Source organism: Anguilla rostrata, chromosome 11 (genome assembly GCF_018555375.3).
Source record: "Anguilla rostrata isolate EN2019 chromosome 11, ASM1855537v3, whole genome shotgun sequence".
NCBI lineage: Eukaryota > Metazoa > Chordata > Actinopteri > Anguilliformes > Anguillidae > Anguilla > Anguilla rostrata.
The window spans coordinates 41,036,583-41,054,375 of NC_057943.1; the positions used below are offsets into that span (position 1 = coordinate 41,036,583).

The 17,793-nt window shown below is 41.2% G+C and overlaps 1 protein-coding gene across 5 annotated transcripts; it reads left to right on the plus strand.

Annotated features, from left to right (window-relative positions):
* The first annotated feature begins 247 nt into the window (after positions 1 to 247).
* On the plus strand, positions 248 to 10,267 carry etv7 (ETS variant transcription factor 7). 5 transcript variants are annotated; one of them, XM_064300129.1, is made up of 8 exons: positions 248 to 553; positions 1,248 to 1,386; positions 2,248 to 2,412; positions 4,995 to 5,126; positions 7,034 to 7,192; positions 7,500 to 7,727; positions 8,899 to 9,159; positions 9,201 to 9,651. In XM_064300129.1, exons 1-7 carry the CDS (start codon positions 518 to 520, stop codon positions 9,114 to 9,116), a joined length of 1,077 nt encoding a protein of 358 aa, XP_064156199.1. In that variant the 5' UTR covers positions 248 to 517; the 3' UTR covers positions 9,117 to 9,159; positions 9,201 to 9,651. The 5 variants fall into 5 exon arrangements, with proteins under 5 accessions (XP_064156199.1, XP_064156200.1, XP_064156196.1 ...); XM_064300130.1 differs by lacking the exon at positions 9,201 to 9,651 and adding an exon at positions 9,663 to 9,760 and having other exon boundaries at positions 254 to 553; positions 8,899 to 9,041; XM_064300126.1 differs by lacking the exon at positions 9,201 to 9,651 and adding an exon at positions 9,658 to 10,267 and having other exon boundaries at positions 259 to 553; positions 8,899 to 9,041.
* Positions 10,268 to 17,793: the final 7,526 nt, after the last annotated feature.

The window sequence follows — 17,793 nt, forward strand, 5'->3', positions numbered from 1 at the left end:
TGTTTTCCACATAAAGTGTTGCAGCGCTGCTATCAATAAAATGATGGCTTATAACGATGAACGGTGAGTGGCAAAACACTGGGATTGGGATTGTACTGTAGGACATATTCATATTTATAAATATAATTTTTTAGATTGGTGTAGACCTGTATCTTTTTATTTAATGTATCATTTTACACGTCGTTTTATGCATGAATCGAAACAAGTTTTGTCTCTCACTTTTTTTTTCTTTTCCTCAGCTTCTTGCTGTAGCCCATTAGCACACCCTCGTGCACATACAATAAGCAGATCCGGTCCTTTCGTTTTCATTTCCCGGAAGGTTACTTAAAATATATCATGCGATCCTAAAAGTACTGAAAGGCTACCGTCGACTCAGTTTCAATATTCGGCCTTACCGTAGGCTAAAGACGAATTTATAGACTTCGCTGTTAAAGTTGCTTTAGCAATTCAAACTAGTCAACTGTTAAATTAACAGGATTTGGGAAAAGTGGTTTTCTTCCATCTCAGGTAAAGGAACATGAGTGACGGCTCCTCACAACTACCTTTTATCAAGGTAAGTTCAGTGCAGTAAACCAGGAAATGCTAAACCTGTATACAATGTTATTGAATTTACTTTTAAACGATGGGTGTAATTATGCTTTACATGTAATAAACACGTAGGCTATAATGGCGAATTGACATTGAAGAGAAAGTTCGCCTAAAGGAATATCAGAGTAAAACCGAAATTCCCCGTAAGGAAGTATTGGACCTCTCGTTTGTCATTCCTAGCTCATCAAAGTGAAAGGTGGCAATAGCTTCATACTCGAAATGTAACCTACAAGCTCGACAGCCATTTCAAAACTAGGAATAGATTACTTTCACTTTTAATATGAGAATAACGTTTTGTTACGGTATGAATCACTTGCGTAGCCTGTAAGCTCCAGTAATTGCGTTTAACGAATTGGTAGGCTAACTGAACTTTTTTGTTGTTTTGCAGAGATTTTTTGTTTTAATATTTATTTGAATTGCCAAGGTGCAACAGCTACGAATCGTCAAGAAGAGTGAATAATAACATAATTATAAATAAAATAAACTGATATTATTAATGTTCTATACATTTTTATTACAATAAAATGCGTCGAAAGATCTTAATAGAAAAAACAGGGCCAAGGCGGTAAACATTCAACAGGCTATCCGACATGTTTATTAATGATGCGCAGTTAGTATGTTTAATACAGCAAAAGTTGATGATTGTTGTGTGCTTTCAGCAGGATTGTGGGGGGAGAAGCAGCCCCCAAGCTGCTTGTTCGCCCGCTTCTCCCGCGGCAGTTACGGTCCCGCGCAGCCCAGTATCTTCCGTATATCCTGGTGCTCACGAGGAGCTCTGTCGGCTCCCCGGAAGACTTCGTACGTAGCTTAACTGTCTCCTACTGTACCTTTAACCTGTTCACTCTGTCAGACATGTTTTGATAAGCTTAGGCCTTCTACGGGTACATTTTTCCTGGTTGATCAATAGGATGCTGTCCTCACGTTTTCAATAATTCAATATCAACATAAATTACACCTTTGAACGGAGTCAAGTTATTGTATCCAAACCAGAATGTGTCCTGAGTTCTTTGCATTTTGGTTGTCACGTGACACGTATTTGAAAGCAGCTCTTAGATCAAAAAAATATCTGAAAAGTTTTGACAGCACACTGCAGCTGTGAAGAAATCGCTAATTGTCTTTAAAACAGTAAGAAAGGGACTTGTCTTCCATTCAAAAAGAGGAACAACATGGGCTGTCAACTGGCACATCCTTCTACAGCAAATTACCAGCATAGTCACACACCCCACGGTCTGGTATCAAATCCTGACCATATCAGTTCTAACTTCCTCCAACAGCCCCACAGTTGGGCACATCAATGCAGAGAGGGAAGCTCCAGGCAAGGGGACAGTCCCCAGTTCATTACACAAAAGCAAATCAAGTGACTGCATGGCTCAGCTGGCAGACTTTTGAGTGAAAAAGACACTGCCAGTGCAGTCTTATGCCTGTGCTTGTCTACACTCAAAATATAGGGATATAGAGAACACTGCAAAGATGAGATGGGCTTACAAGTACTATAAGTCATTCCAAACATGGAAGTCAAGAGAAAATGAGAAGGTGCTAGTTAAAAGGGGATAGGAGTTGTGTATGTTTTATTTGTACTTAGCCTCCCTTAAAAAGAGAAACCTGTGGATGCGCTGTAACGTTTCTTGTGTCAGTGGCACTAACGGCACGTCCCTCCAGGCATAAACCCGTCTCTATGGGGTAAGGACGACGTGAGTCACTGGCTGCACTGGGCCCAGAAAGAGTACTCACTGCGCAGGACGGACCAGGCCAAGTTCGAGATGAATGGCAAAGCCCTCTGCCTCCTGACCAAAGAAGACTTCCGCCTGCGCTGCCCTAGTTCAGGTGAGAGGGATTGTGGGGGATGGAGTACTGGCCACCAGTAGGGGGTGGATGGTATAGAAACAATTAAATAACTCCAATAGAAGAATCCCATTTACAGGTTTCAAGAGTACAGGGTTCACTGAGAGGCCAATTGATCATTTTTCAAATATAGGATACTTGAATGGTTAGTATTGTGTAGTAAAACATAAAGTAGAATACAAGGAAGAAAGGAAAGGGCATTAGGAAAGGATCCAAGGAAAGGAAGCAAGGAGTAAAAATAAGCAACTGCAATTAGGTTACTTATTTTTGTCTATGTGAGGGTAAATAGGACAGAAATCGGTAAAGGCCTAATGTTTAAAAACTTATATTCACAACATGGCCAAAAGTATGTGGACACCTGACACCCAATATCTCATTCAAAATTATGGGCATTAATATGCAGTTGGTCCGCCCTTTGCTCCTATAAAAGCCTCCACTCTTCTGAGAAGGCTTTATACTAGATGTTGGAGCGTTGCTGCAGGGATTTACTTCCATTCAACCAGAAGAGCATTAGTGAGGTTGGCCACTGATTGAGCAATTAGACCTGGCTCACAGTTTGCTTTCTAATTCATCCCAAAGGTGTTGGATGGGGTTCAGGGCTCTGTGCAGGCCAGTCGAGTTCTTCCGCACCGATCTCGACAAAGCCATTTTTATATGGACCTCGCTGTGTGCCCGGGGCCCTGTCATGCTGAAACAGCTGAGGGTCTTCCCCAAACTGTTGCCAGAATGTTTGGAAGCTCAGAAATGTCTATCATGTCATTGTATTAAGATTTGCCTTCACTGGAACTACGGGGCCTAGCCCAAACCATAAAAAACAGCCCCCAGACCAAGGGGTGTCCAGATTTTTTGCTCATATAGTATGTGTATAGTGTGTGTGTATATATACATACATACACACACACACACACACAGTGCCATAACATTTAGGACAGAGTTATATTTTATCTTGATTTAGCTCTGTAATCCATAATTTTATATTTGTAATCAAACAACATGTGGTTAAAGTGCAGATTCTCAGCTTTTATTAAGGGCTATTAGGACATTTTGGTTTCACCATGTAGAAATAACAGAACTTTTTGTACGTAGCCCTTTCCCTTTCCATGTAAGTGCACCATAATGTTTGGAACAAATGGCTTCACAGGTATTTCTGATTATTCAAGTGTGATCAGATGCTTCCTTAGTGCAGGTATAAGAGAGCGTTCATGATCTAGTCTTGATTCTAGGCTTTGGATTGCCTTTTGGAGTCTGCTGTTAGCATTTGCCAACATGAGGACCGGAGTTGTGCCAATGAAAGTCAATCAAGCCATTATGAGACTGAGAAATATGAAAAAAAGCAGACATAGGCCAGACCTTAGCCTATTCAAAATCAAACGGAATATCATTAAGAAGAAAAAGGGCACTGGCGAGCTCAGTGATTTCGACTGTAGCATTCGATTCAATTTTGATTAATCTGGGCTATTCTGTGAAGCCGACTGGTGAAAGGAGGGTTTTCTGACCTGGATAAATGTACCTGGAAGCCGTTGGGATAAATAAATGAAGGTTCTCTTTGTCCCTTTGGGCTGTGTCCTGTGTCCTTGCGAAGGTCAACCCTGTGCACAAAGTTCGCCTTGACTGGTAACACCGTCTTAAGCCTGCTTCAATCATTAATCTAGGTGGCTGTTTGGGGCAAATCATTACTTTGTTGTATGAATCAACGTAGACTAGTACTGTGGCATTCGGTCCACCAGGCCAGAGAGGCGGATTGGTCTCGGCTGCGCTGGCTGGTGGAGAGAGCACACGCACCTGGGCTGCGTTAGCTAGTCAGCCCAGGTGCTTAAAGGTGTGCTGCTCTCCACATTTTGGGTCTTAGACCGAGAGCGAGTTTCTTCATTTGAGTTTCGTTTAATTTCAGTTTTGTTTCTTTTAAAAAGACGGGGGAAAAGTAATCCACTGCTGAAAAGTGGGAGGAGCTGGCCGGTTTTGCCTTCTTTTGTCTTCGTTATTTTAGTTTGTTGTTTTAGTTAATTGTTTTTGCCTGGAACCCGTGAGGGGGAAGGGTGAAGATGGCGTTTATTTTATTTCATGTTCTGTGTGTGTGCGCTTTCTCCCTCTCCATGCGGCAACCAACGGCGTTCCCCGGCACTGCCGCATCTCCCGCCCAGGCGTGTCACGCTGACTGCTACCTGTTGCTATTAAGAAATATAAATATCATGTATACCAGAACCCTGGATGGATGCGCGTGCTTCAGCCTCAGGAGGGAGGAAGAGAAAAACGAACGATGCAGCGAAGGCGCATGCTTTGAATAACACTGCTGTCCCTGCGTGCCCAGGCACACTCAAACCGTGACCTTCCCTTCCCAAATACGTTCGCCGCCCCTAGAGCAGTCAGGCGTCATGTGCGTGTTTACCTCCTGACACAGTGCCGGGTACATTGTCCCACATCCATGTCGTAGCGCAAGTCCTTGATTTACCTGTCGCCTCCCCGAATTCCCATGAAGTCTGTGTCAGCGCTAATTTGATGTATTGTGGTGGACAGCAGAGATAATATCCAGACGTGCCGTACGCCGTTTTTTTTTTTTGGTTTAGGGGACGTCCTGTACGAGCTTCTGCAGCAGGTGAAGCAGCAGAGGCGGGCCATGGTGTGCTGCTACCTCCCCAGACCCTCGCAGAGACCGGGCGCCCCTTCGCCTCCGCATAGAGACACAAACGGGAGCGCAGGTGAGCCCCGTGCTCCTGGCCACCGCCCGCGAGGCCCGTCTGGCCGCTTCGCCTCTGCATTTTACCACAACAGGAAGTGGAATCTCGCCCTGTGTGACTTGCAGGATGCTCTAACGCCATACATTGAGGCAATGGTTTTCTTGAGCTAGCCAACCTTTAGCTGGGCGATAACACTGAAAGGACTTGGGCACTGTGATTTATGTTATAGCTATGACGCTATGTCGTCAAGGCAAGTATGGTCCTGCAGTGGATGCCTATACATTAAAAACAAAAACAAAAAATGAATGTAGCAAAAAATAAAGTCACCCTGATTTTCACTTGTGAGTTTTTAATAGTTTGGTAATGGTGATTGCATTCAGTGCCCGATCATTTACACATTCAAAATAGTTGTTTTGATTTCACAAATTTTCATGTTTAATTTAAAAGTAATTGCCTTTTCTTATTGCCATTTTAAATGCTGCCACTGACAACCTGAGTACTTCCTGGTGTGGTGGAAGTCAGTTGAGGTTACAGTGCAGAAATTCAGGCCTGCATCAGCTTGTAATCCATACATTTTTTTGTTATATTTTCAGGAACAAATTAACCTCACCATGAAAGCTTAAACCCTCATTAACCTTTTTAAAAGTCTCAAATTTCACCCACTGGTGCATTTTCATTCTTTGTGATAAAAGGAAGTGAAGTGAGTGATTAATGTGAAACTTTTTCTTAAATTAATGTGGCTGTACACGGGGCCTCCAAGCTTATTTGCAAAAATAAATCTACATACTGGCTCTGCAGTAATCACCAAACCAATAAGCTTAGCACTAGTACCACAGGTGTGCTGAAGTGACTGAAGAATGTAAGTCTTATCCACTAAATAGCCCTAGTCTAGCATAGCATGCATCATATGTGAATTTGTCCCGGTTCCCTTCAAGTGCAGGCTGTTATCTCAGTTAAACAGTTGTTTGCAAATTCTGCACATGCGCACACACACTGAAGAACAGACATGCACACACACACATGCATGCGCAGAGGTACAGACATGCACACACACACATGCATGCAAAGGGGAACAGACATGCACACACACACACAGGAACAGACATACACACACACACACACACATACACACACACACAGAGGAACAGACATGCACAGTGCACACACACACACACAAACACAGGAAACAGAGCTGCACACATACACACACACACACACACACACAGGAAACAGACATTCACACACTCATAGAGGCACAGATTGGTACTTTCCAACTTTAGGTAGAGGTTACTGTCGGTGGAGGAACCCGTGCCAACAGGTGTGGCTGTTCAGAGGTGGTTGATCTCGTCCTGGCAGAGGAAAAGCTCCTCCTTCTTCCAGGGCTGTGTGTCTTAGATACCAAACCAATGGAGCAAATGGCAATTAGCTTTAAATAGAGAAATCACTTCTACTGAAAAACATACAGAACATGTTTCTGCAAATCCAGAAACATGTCAGGTCGTGGTTTCTTGGCAAAAATACCAGGTATTATTTTCTAAATTAATTTTAACAGTCAGACTTTGTTCAAGGTGACTCATACACAGACATTCCTAATAGTTGGATATTTACTAAGGAATGTCATAATTTTAATGACAATTAAATGTTTGAAAGTAAGTCAACAATTTTCTGGTTCTTCTCAAAGCTGGTTGAAAACCTCCTAAGTAATAAGGTGCAGGCTGACATGTTAACCCAATCCCTGAGGGCACTAAAGTGTCAAAATGTTGTTTTTTTATCGTATAGTTACTCTTATAATTAATCTCACACAACAGCAGAACATAATAGTCACTTAAATAACGATGATTGTAAAAACCATAATAACAGCATTAATATTAATGCTGATGGTTAGCGGTTTAATTTATCGGTATGTTAATGATCTCTGTATCTCTCAGTTCCCCCTGGCCTGTCCTACAGGTCAGTCCCTGTGTGCGAGGGGAACCTACACCCCAACAGCTCGACCATTGCCACGCATAAGAATGACCATTTCCAGGACCTTAGGGAACTGTCTTCACCTCCTTTCACCTATCCCAGGCAGCAGACACATTTAGGAGGTCAGTCTCAAACTCACTGTGGTGTCCAGTCATGTTTCCCTAAAATCCTGGCTCAAATGCAAACTTGTTTCCTGTGTCCTCAAATCTCTGTTGTGGCAGGCCCGTGATGCTGATTTTTTTTCTTTTCATTAACCATAAAGCTTTGACCATATTCACCAGAACAGCTAATACCTTCCATTCCAAGAGCTAGATCTCCAAGACTCTCAGAATTGTTTGAGCAGTATTCCCAGGTTCTGAAGCTTTCCCATACATTGCTCCAGTTCCTGCTGATACAGTTCTGTCTGATCCAGACTCTGAACGTTTGCAGAACTCTCTGTCCAATCAGATTTGCAGAGGAACCTGGCCCAGACTACTGCTGAGTCTGAACAGCACCTGTCGCCCGCGGCGACCGCACAGCACACCGGCTCCCTGGCCCGGCCCGGCCTACCCACAGTCCTCTGCTGCAAAGAGGAGCCTCTCAACCTGTCCAGCAGGGCGGCGAACCCCAGTTCTAGGAGCACTACCCAGCCCAGCGAAGCCAACGGCAAGATTCCAGGTATCACCATGGCAACCGCCTCATCACCTGTGGGATGGTATGCTATATGCCATCAATGGTCATAGTTATAGCACCCACTCAAGCTTCTGCACCTGTGGCTCATTCAGTTATGGTGGAGATGTATCTAGTCTGTTGAGGTATTGTGAAGTCTGATGGAGTACTGTTGTACTGTAAATACAGGGAGGATTCAAACGAACCATTGATTTCAAAGGTGGTCTAACACGGTGGTTCCCAGACTGTGTGTCGTGGGCAGGGTTGGAGTGGGTAAAGATGTGTAAACTTGTGTAAGTTGCTCTGGATAAGAGCACCTGCTAAATGCCTGTAATGTTATGTAATGTAAGATCGCATACTATAACTGTTGATTCTGTTCCATTGGCATTGGATGTAGTTGATTTGACATAACTAAAACATTTTAGTTCCATATTTGAATTATACACTAGGCTGCATTTTCAGCCGAGTCCAAGGAAACATTTTAAGTCATTCATTGGGTAATGTCCTCTGTATGTTTGGGAACCAATTATAAAATGAACACCAGAGATGGGAGAATGAGCCAACATGGATTATACAATCACAGGTTTCTTCCAGTTGCCAACTTCAACTTCTCACCTCTGGGCCGCCCCCAAATGACAGGTTTTTCAGCTGGCTGCAGTTATTAGTAGGCTCAATAGTGCGTGCCAGAGCTTTTTCACTCTAACTCTGTGTTTTATCAGTGCATTAACGGTGCCTCGAGTCCGCCATTTTGGCTCTTCAAACACAGATACTACAAAAGACAATCCAGATATCTGACTCCTCGTGTTCCTTTTCTTCACTTAATTCCTTAGGTTCAGCTTTAACAGAAGGCAAACTGTGCTTTCAGTGTTGAGTCCGCCCTCTGGTTAATCTATAGTCATATATGTGCTTCTACTTACTGTACCATCACAGGTAGCTTGCTATCACAATATGGAAGTCAGTGGCCATCTTTGAGTGGGAGTACGATGCTAACATCGAGGGGTCATTGTGCAGGCAGGTTTTAGCCTCACGCTAGCATCCCCCAGGCCTAGCTAAAAGGTTGGCAGTCTGAGTGTTTGGAGTGAAGCTGCAGATGCAGACTCACTGGGGGTTTGGGCTTGTCCTGGCTGGCCTGGGCGCTGGGAAGTCAGGCTGAACCAGCGCGGTGTCCCGCCCTCTGCAGACTGCCGGCTGCTCTGGGACTACGTGTATCAGCTGCTGTCCGACAGCCGCTACGCGCCCTTCATCCGATGGGTAGACCCAGAGTCCATGGTGTTCCGGGTGGTGGATCCCAACGGGCTGGCCCGGCTGTGGGGGAACCACAAGGTGAGCCTCCTTGGCAGGATGCACAGTAAAATACCCAGTGTTAATTTAACTCTAACAGTGTTCATTCAACTCTAACGGTGTCAATTCAGCTCTAACAGTGTTAATTTAACTCTTAGCAGTGTTAATTCAGCTCTAACAGTGTTAATTTAACTCTAACAGTGTTAATCCAACTCTTAGCAGTGTTAATTCAGCTCTAACAGTGTTCATTCAACTCTAACAGTGTTAATTCAACTTTAACAGTGTTAATATAACTCTAACAGTGTTAATTCAACTCTGTTTATCTCTATTTAACATTTGGTCCCCACTGGCACAATTCAAGTGAATGTGTAGTTTAAGATGTCAAGGGTCACAAAAAATGTACATGCTTATAAAAGGAGCAGAACCATTGACAGGAGCTTTAACCCTTTGAAGAGGAGGTATTTTTCAGAATGTGTTTCCAAAATTCCAAGTCAGTGTTCTAGAACTCCATTGATTACAATTATCACTAGTGATTGTTACATCAGCAGTAGAATGTTCTTCTGAGAACATTCTGATTTCATATTTGTGATCTTACGCCTCAAAGGCTTAAATTAGAAGGAGAAAGTGTTGACTGTTTTGTATTGGGGTCTCCTCCTAGAACAGGGCTAATATGACCTATGAGAAAATGTCCAGAGCACTACGACACTACTACAAGCTCAACATCATTAAGAAAGAGCCTGGTCAGAAACTGCTATTCCGGTGAGTTCTCATACAGACGACACAAAATGTTGACACTGCAATTTCTATACGAGTCAAGAATCAGTGTGATTGCTTTTATTGTCAAAAAAAGAAAAAATAATAATAATAAATTCTCATAACATGTCTCCCAAATTAGTGGATTAAAGGTATGGTAAACGCATACTACACTGGCCAATGATATGAATGGACATTATATAAGCAATGAATATGCATTCAGCCGTGAGTACAATGCCCTGGCTGTCTCTTAAAGAAGGACCACAATGGTATCATGTGCTTTACTGATGGTTGCACCAAATGCATCTTCGACTAGCTGAAACTAAAGGAGTAGAGGTCGCATGATAACACATCACTAACTAGGCAATTCCCTCTTATTTAATGAATTATGGCCATAATGAAATACAAGATGCCAGCTGTAGCAAAAAAATATATTTTAAGAAAGTGTCTTTAAAAAAATAAAATGAAAATCTGAGCATTATGAGGGCAGGGGTTCTGAATGAGAGGCTGAACAGGGCATTCTGTGAAGGTTTACTAAGACTCCAAGAGATACTGAAACAGAGTGACCGGCTGGACAAGCAGAGTTCCGAACCACCTGTCTTCACCGACTCAGAAGAGAACAGCCTGGGAGGTGTCTCTGCATCCAGCCAGCCTCCCCCAGTTCTGTAGCCACGCCTCGACACCCTCAAGCATGAACCTGTCACACATACCATCCCTGCACCCTCAGACCACACACTCCCCACCCCTCTCTGAACCTCACACTCAACCTCACCCTCTCTGACCTCACACACCTCACCCCCTCCCCTCTCTGAACCTCACCACCTCACCCCCTCACCCTCTGAACCTCACACACCCTCACCCTCACCTCTCGAACCTCACACACTCACCCCTCACCCCTCTCTGAACCTCACACACACTCACCCCCTCACCCCTCTCTGAACCTCACACACACTCACCCCCTCACCCCTCTGAACCTCACACACACTCACCCCCTCACCCCTCTGAACCTCACACACACTCACCCCCTCACCTCTCTGAACCTCACACACACTCACCCCCTCACCCCTCTGAACCTGAGCCAGCCAGAGACTCAAACACAACCGCAGGCAGAGTAGGAGTAGGCGGCAGACCCTGTTATAAAATGTTTTTGACGTTTTTCACTGTTTGGATGCCAGTAATATTTGAAATCACTTATGCAGACTTTTCAGTGATACGGTTTGCTACACAAAAACGTACAGGCATAGGAAAGAAGTGGGAATCTTGTTTTGAATATTGGTGATTTAAAAAAAAAAACATTTTCAATAATTTGCAAGAACTGAATGTATGTCTAAATGGTCAAAGTAATACAAATATTTTGTTTGACCCAGGTCTAGAAAATGATGTATAGCTTTTGTAAAAAGACTCACAATTTAAAAAATAATTTTCTTTTTACGTAAGACCCATTCAGAGGCTACAAATAATGATCTATCCATGACTTTATATGATTTTTACATATAGAATCTGAATAATCTACCTGAATAACTCACCAATAGAAATAAAACATACATCTGATGTTGACATCCAAGAGCTGATCAAACAAAATCTACAGATAATTTATTTCCTTAATTCCTTTCATTTTTTTAAACAAGAAACTTCTTTAAAGAATTTTCCCACAGTCTCACAATTTACATCACTTGATTAGCATTTCTCTGATTTTGCCATGTTCTAATATTTGACAGTCACTTTAATTGTAAGATGTTACTTCTTCCTTTACAGCAGGAAGTTGTACATCACAAAGAAAAAATAGAATCTCTATTTACAAGGGGGATATTAGTGATCCAAGAATGACCATTTCATTGTTCTAATGTCCAAATATTTATGAATGAAGTCAGAATGTAGTTATATTTGGGAATATATTATCCTGACAAATGCACTGTACCTAAACTTACGTAAAAGTCTTACAGAAGCATAGCATCTGTATCAAACTAAGGACCTAAGACCTAACTAAAAATACCAAAATAAAGACCTATGAGAATGAAATGTACAGAATGCACAATGCATTATTTTCCTGAGTTCTGTTAAGACATTAAATGTTTTGACAAACAGCCTTTTTTGTTTTCAAATTTTTATTAAAAAAACTGTGTCTATTGTGAAAAAAATGCTGAAATGAGTTGTGTATGTAAATAAATTTTGAATGTCATGGAAATATAGTCATTTCTTAAATATCTCAATGTTTTCATTGCTCTGCAGTTTAAGAATGGCACATTCATTTTTGTTGTTTGACTACAATTATTCCATACTGTACTTAAGTAACATCTGTAATATATTCGTTAGTATATATATATATGTGTGTGTGTGTGTGTGTGTGTGTGTACGTGCATCGTTTTTGTGATAACTAAAACGCAATAACTCAAAACAAGTACAAATATGCAATGAATAAACTGAAACTCACAATAAAGAGCAGAAACTTTTTTACTACTTTTTTTAAATTCCTCTTATGGTGGCAAACTAAATTGTGTTTTGACAATATTACCACACTTCCTTATTTCGGTTTCCCTTATCATCTTGCAATACAATACCTCTGTGTCACCTGACCTGTTGGGGAATTCCTGCTGGTTATCAGATGCCTGTGAGGTGTGGTGATTGCAGACCTGCCAACCTGCACGCATTTTGTGTACCAACCACGCAATTCTTGGTCAAAATACGCAGGTACGAAATGCCAGCTGAAACTACGCAACAACAAAAAAATATATTATTGTAATTTAATTACGGAAAGCAATCAATTAATACAAAACAATGCCGTACATTTATTCGGTATTTAAACTACATCCCTCGGATTGAACCAGATGCTACGACCTTGACCTTGTGCTATCATCAACTGATACGCAGCGGTACTTTATTATCCACCGAGGCGTAACGCTGCATTGCTGATGTAAAATGGGAAGTGAGGAATAATAATCAAGCACAAAAATGTGACCGTAATGTTAACATATAAAACGTTAAAACATGTTCCTTAACTTTACGAGACGATGCACTTCAAGGGGTATATCCTAATGAGATAAATCTGCGTATATAGTTAGCCGTAGTAGTAGCTCGCATGCGATTTAGCCTCGTTACGAGACGTGTGAATAACTGATAATTTAGCTGCAGTAACTCAAACGCTACGGAGACTCCCTGTTCAAACTTTGAATCGCGCACGCTCTGTTGGAGCAAAGTGACCATTGCAAAGGTGTTTGACTATAGACTGCTAACGTAGCAAATAATTCCTATTATTGCAGCCAGTCACCCGACCAGCCTTGCAGTTAGAAAATAATCATGACCTCAGATGACGAGGATACTGACAAGGAGAGAGAGAGCAGCAGACCTACTAAAAAGAAGCGAGTCCATGCCCCCCGGAAGTTCCTCGCAAAATATCAGGAGCAATGGCCGTGCCTCCGCCCCTCAAAACTTCCGCACTATGAATTTTGCACATTGTGCAATTATGATTTTGACATTAGCCACCAAGGAGCTTCAGGTAATAATTTAGCTAAACCTCTAGTTACAAAAGCTTACATTCCTAGATAATTTTTCAATTGAATACTTTTTTTTCATTAGGCCTATATGATGTGTGCCTATATAAGCTGATTCAATTATTAAATTATTAAATTAAAATGGAAATCATGAACAGAAACTTGGTTTTATTCATAATTGACAGTGTTTCACGTCACAAGTTTTTTTTTTTTTTTACATTACAACATAAGTTTCTGTAAATACTTGAAAATGAAAATGTTACAATATACAAAATAAATTATTTCCATTTTTATTAAATAATTGAATGCAATTCACTTATGGTTATCTGTTTGTATAAGCACACATATCATATAATGAAATATTAATCATGAAAAAATTGTTTTAAGCAGGTGTACTCAAACTTTTGACTTGCAAGTATATCATTATATAGCCCAGTGCAGTGCAAGTGATATTTTAGAATCAGGTCAAATTATACAATTTTGCCTGATCACTTCAACAGTCAGAACTGGAATTATGAAGAAAGGCTTGTGTGTGCGTGCAAAGCGAAGTGGTGCGAAAGCATGCGAACTAAGCGTTACACTGACTATTGTGGTACTCAAAATATTTTCCTAAGGTTGGCAGGTCTGTGATTGCCAAGCGTGTACGTTCCTAGGAAGGAATATACATTGCACCAGACTTCCCCAGGACTCCCAATTAGTCTGCTGCCGGTGACACCCCTTTGATCTGTGCCTATTGTATATCCTTACAAACAATGATTGAACTCTATGTGTGGTCATCTGTCTCTAACAGTGGAAGAGTGTGTGTGTGTGTGTGGGTGTGTGTACAATCAATGAGGGTAAAATAAATCAAACCTTAATTGTTCAGACCTATCACTACAAAAAGCTGTAGCCACTGACGTGATGGTCGGTCTGTCACAGCGCACAAGCAACTTTTTAGCGCTAACCGAGCGCATTGAACTATGAGTTAGCCAGAAAAAATAAATAAATGGGCAAAATGCTAAAATTACACAAAATCTTGGTAAATTAGGCTTATATATTATTCTATATTCATACAATCGTCATCTTGACATGTTTATCATCTTCATCATCACCACTTCACCTTAATCAGCACCTTTGTAAACATGATGTAAGAGCAAGTTAAATGTAGCTATTCTCGTTTTTTAATTTATGTTGACCTATTTATTTTCCATATGTGATTACTCGTCATCATCAGCACCATCATCATGCAAAGACAGAAATACTACAACTAATAATATTTTTAATGATATTAGGTTATTAATAGCAACATCAGAATGAGAATGTAGTCAAAATAATATGGTGGAATCAGCATAATTGAATCTTAATTTAAGAGCCACATATGCCAGCTTTATTACTAATCATTTATTTATTTGTAACGAGTCATCACCATGAACAATGGGCACCAGACAATTATGGCAGGTAACATTATTATTATTAATATTAATATATCAAAATAACAGTATAGTAAAAACAAGAATGGCTGTGGATCCATGCAATCCTAGGTCATGGTTTAATACTCTGCATATTCCAATACATCGGTTCTGTGTGGGCAACTCTCAATTCAACTCTTTTCTGCATCGATTAGTCAATAACAGCCTTAAACTTGTTCATGCGTGAGTGTACTCGTGTAAGCAGTTGCACGCACTGTGACGTAAAACCACGCGGACCACATTGGAATGAAAGAAATCTTATATCTTTTTCTGTGGGAATCAGAAAAACATTGGTGCTTGGATGGTAATTAGTTCAGTGTGAAGACGTTTAAGAGCTTAATTCTCTTTTTGGCAGTAGAGCAGGGGGTGGCCAACCCAGGTCCTGGAGAGCTGCAGGGTCTGCTGGTATTTGTTTTTACTCTGCACTTAATTGATCAATTATAGCAGTTGATTGCACAGTTAACTCACCTCACCTGGTTTCTTCAGGCTAAGTGGTTGCTGTGTTTAAGGTGAAAACAAAAATCAGCAGACCCTGTGGCTCTCCAGGACCAGGGTTGGCCGCCCCTGCACTAGAGGCTTACTGAACTGCAATACCTTTAGTAACCACTGGAGTTCATGATCTTCTTGGAGAATAGAAATCCCCTGGTCCCCTGCTTAAAACACGTGTTGAATAGTGATGTCGGGCTGTATGGCTGGCTAGTTAGCAAGCTGGGTTACTACGGCATCTTCTTGCCCGATGATATTTACTACAGCCATTATAGTTGGGTACATGTTTGAGTTATGTTTTCCTTTATATTTAGCCACAAGACTGAGTGTTCATATATTGTCCTGGACAATCCGTTTGAGAAATATATGCTCCATTGTGACGCCTGGGTACCTTCCACACAAGTTGTTTATGGTATTGTAGTACAGTTTGACTTGATCGACAATTAATCTAGGTGGCAGAATAAGCTTTCTAACAATGTATGGGTAATTTTACTTTTGGAATAGCATTTTATAACTCAGTGTAACTGAAAGTTTTGTCTCTTTATCACTGCCTTATGCATTCAGTCTGTGATAGCAGTAAAAGACACCACGCCTGGCAAAGCTTTATTGATGACTATTTATTGATTTTTTAGAAAATATTATGGTTGAGAACTTGGCTAAGGCATATGTTTGCTGGTAGAACTAGCTGATATACTGTTTTCTGGACTAAGTCTGAGCAAGGGAATGACGGCATTGATTCTGTCTCTGTCTCTGTCTACTAAACTCAGATTTAATCATCCAAATGTAAGTGTTACTGCTGAAAATATTTTGGTTAAATACGTTATTTTTGAAATTGAGAATTTAAATAGGTTAGTGGTATTTCATAATGCCATTAATTGCCTAGACAATTGCATTTGTGGCACTTCATTTTTCAAGTCTCTGTGATGCTCACATCTGGAGTTATAAGGCTTTAAATAAGGCACCCCCTAAATGGGCAAAGATTGGATAGATTTGGCATGTGCGCAAAGGGGTTAAAACCATCACAACAATCAACCAATACATTGACCCTGACCCGACGGGAGCTTTCCTGAGAGTTCAGCACTCACAGATTCCCATGTCAGCCTCTTAATGTTCAGGAATTTTGCTGCGGCCTTCACAGCGATACCCATCGCGCTCTGATTGTTTTGTTCTTCCCCGCCGTTGTTTTGATTGTCCAATAACGACAGTTCTACGGCTTTGCAGTACGAAGCTAGTGCCAGCACACACTTCTGGAATCTGATCCCAAGCCACAGGCTCTGTAGCCACGCCCACCCCTCCCCACACTGAGTCCACACCCAGAAACGTCTGTAACATATTTTAGAATAACAAAAACAGGTAAAAAGGTGCAGGAATTTGGAGAACTTAAGTAAAGTTATAGATTGCCAGTGCATCATTGATATGCCTTAGCATGGTCATTTTATAACATCGTTACGTTAAAAATCCTGCATAGTCTGCCTGTGCTCCAGACCCCTGGAACTTCTCACAGAAAACTCTGAAGCTAATCGTGAACACTGTGTAAGAACGTTTCCAGAACATTCATCATTTTTTTCTTATCTGTATTTGGTCATGGCTGTTTCCTTCTGGAAATCACATGAACAGAATTGCGCATAAAATTTACAAACAGCCAGCATTCATCATCTCATACACCTGGGATATGCACAAAAACAAAGGTCTGCACATGTGTCATGAATCTCATATTGTTTTTTCGGTAGGGACTTTTTTATGAACCAAAGTAAGAATTAATTTAAGAAAAGTTTTGTGAATGAGGCCCAATGTGATTCCGAGTTTAAGTAAAGAAAAATGCAAATAAACGGAAGTAGGAATTGGAGAAGCTTCCCCACCGAGCCAGTGTTTGGCTGACTGTGGGCTGCCTGACCCACAGCTGCCCATACAAGCCAGCATTGAGCCGGTCCTGTACTGTTTGCTGTTTTCTTTTGTATATTGGACTGACGTATGCCATTAATGCTATAGAAACATCCTGTAATATAGCCATCTATTGAACACAAATAACCAGCCTCAGGAAAATGCTAGAAATTCCATACTGTAGCATTTGCCCAAAATTTGACTTGCCTGCCTAAAGCAAGTGAATGTTCTTTTGCTGGTTAGAAATTCCTAATTTGCTGTGAGTATAACCACATAAGGTTACTGACACTGAATTTCAAGCCTGGCTATTGGACTTTCTTGTTTCTCAACTTGAGGACAGTGTGACACCTGAAGTGACCTTGAAAGGCTTGAAAAGGAATGTATCTTGGTGCTCAGAAAAGGGATAGTTTTGTTAACGCCCAAGTACATGCTGAGCATTTCAAAAGAATCTAAGTGTTCCCTCAGAAGCCCCGGAAGGAACTCTGATTTCTACAACAAAATCAATCAGTTCTGCTGATTTATGCGCACAGCTGACTCCCAGCCAAAAGATTTACAACCGACTCCTTTATTAGCTGTGGGAAGAATGTAAAACTCAAAAGGCTAGTTCTGTCTTGTAATTCACTGAATGAGCCATTGAGTCGGTAAATATATATCTTTTAATAGAAATAGATTTTGCTCTTATTTCAGCCCAGGTGCACAGATCTAGGAAAGATCCATACTCAGCGCTTATAGTTAAGA

Excerpts from the sequence above, each read along its gene's own strand:
- etv7 (XM_064300126.1), top strand. The coding sequence starts at position 518 with ATGAGTGACGGCTCCTCACAACTACCTTTTATCAAG. Across the intron at positions 2,413-4,994 it reads CCTGCGCTGCCCTAGTTCAG|GGGACGTCCTGTACGAGCTT; the intron begins GTGAGAGGGATT and ends TTTTTGGTTTAG. Across the intron at positions 7,193-7,499 it reads GCAGCAGACACATTTAGGAG|AACTCTCTGTCCAATCAGAT; the intron begins GTCAGTCTCAAA and ends GAACGTTTGCAG.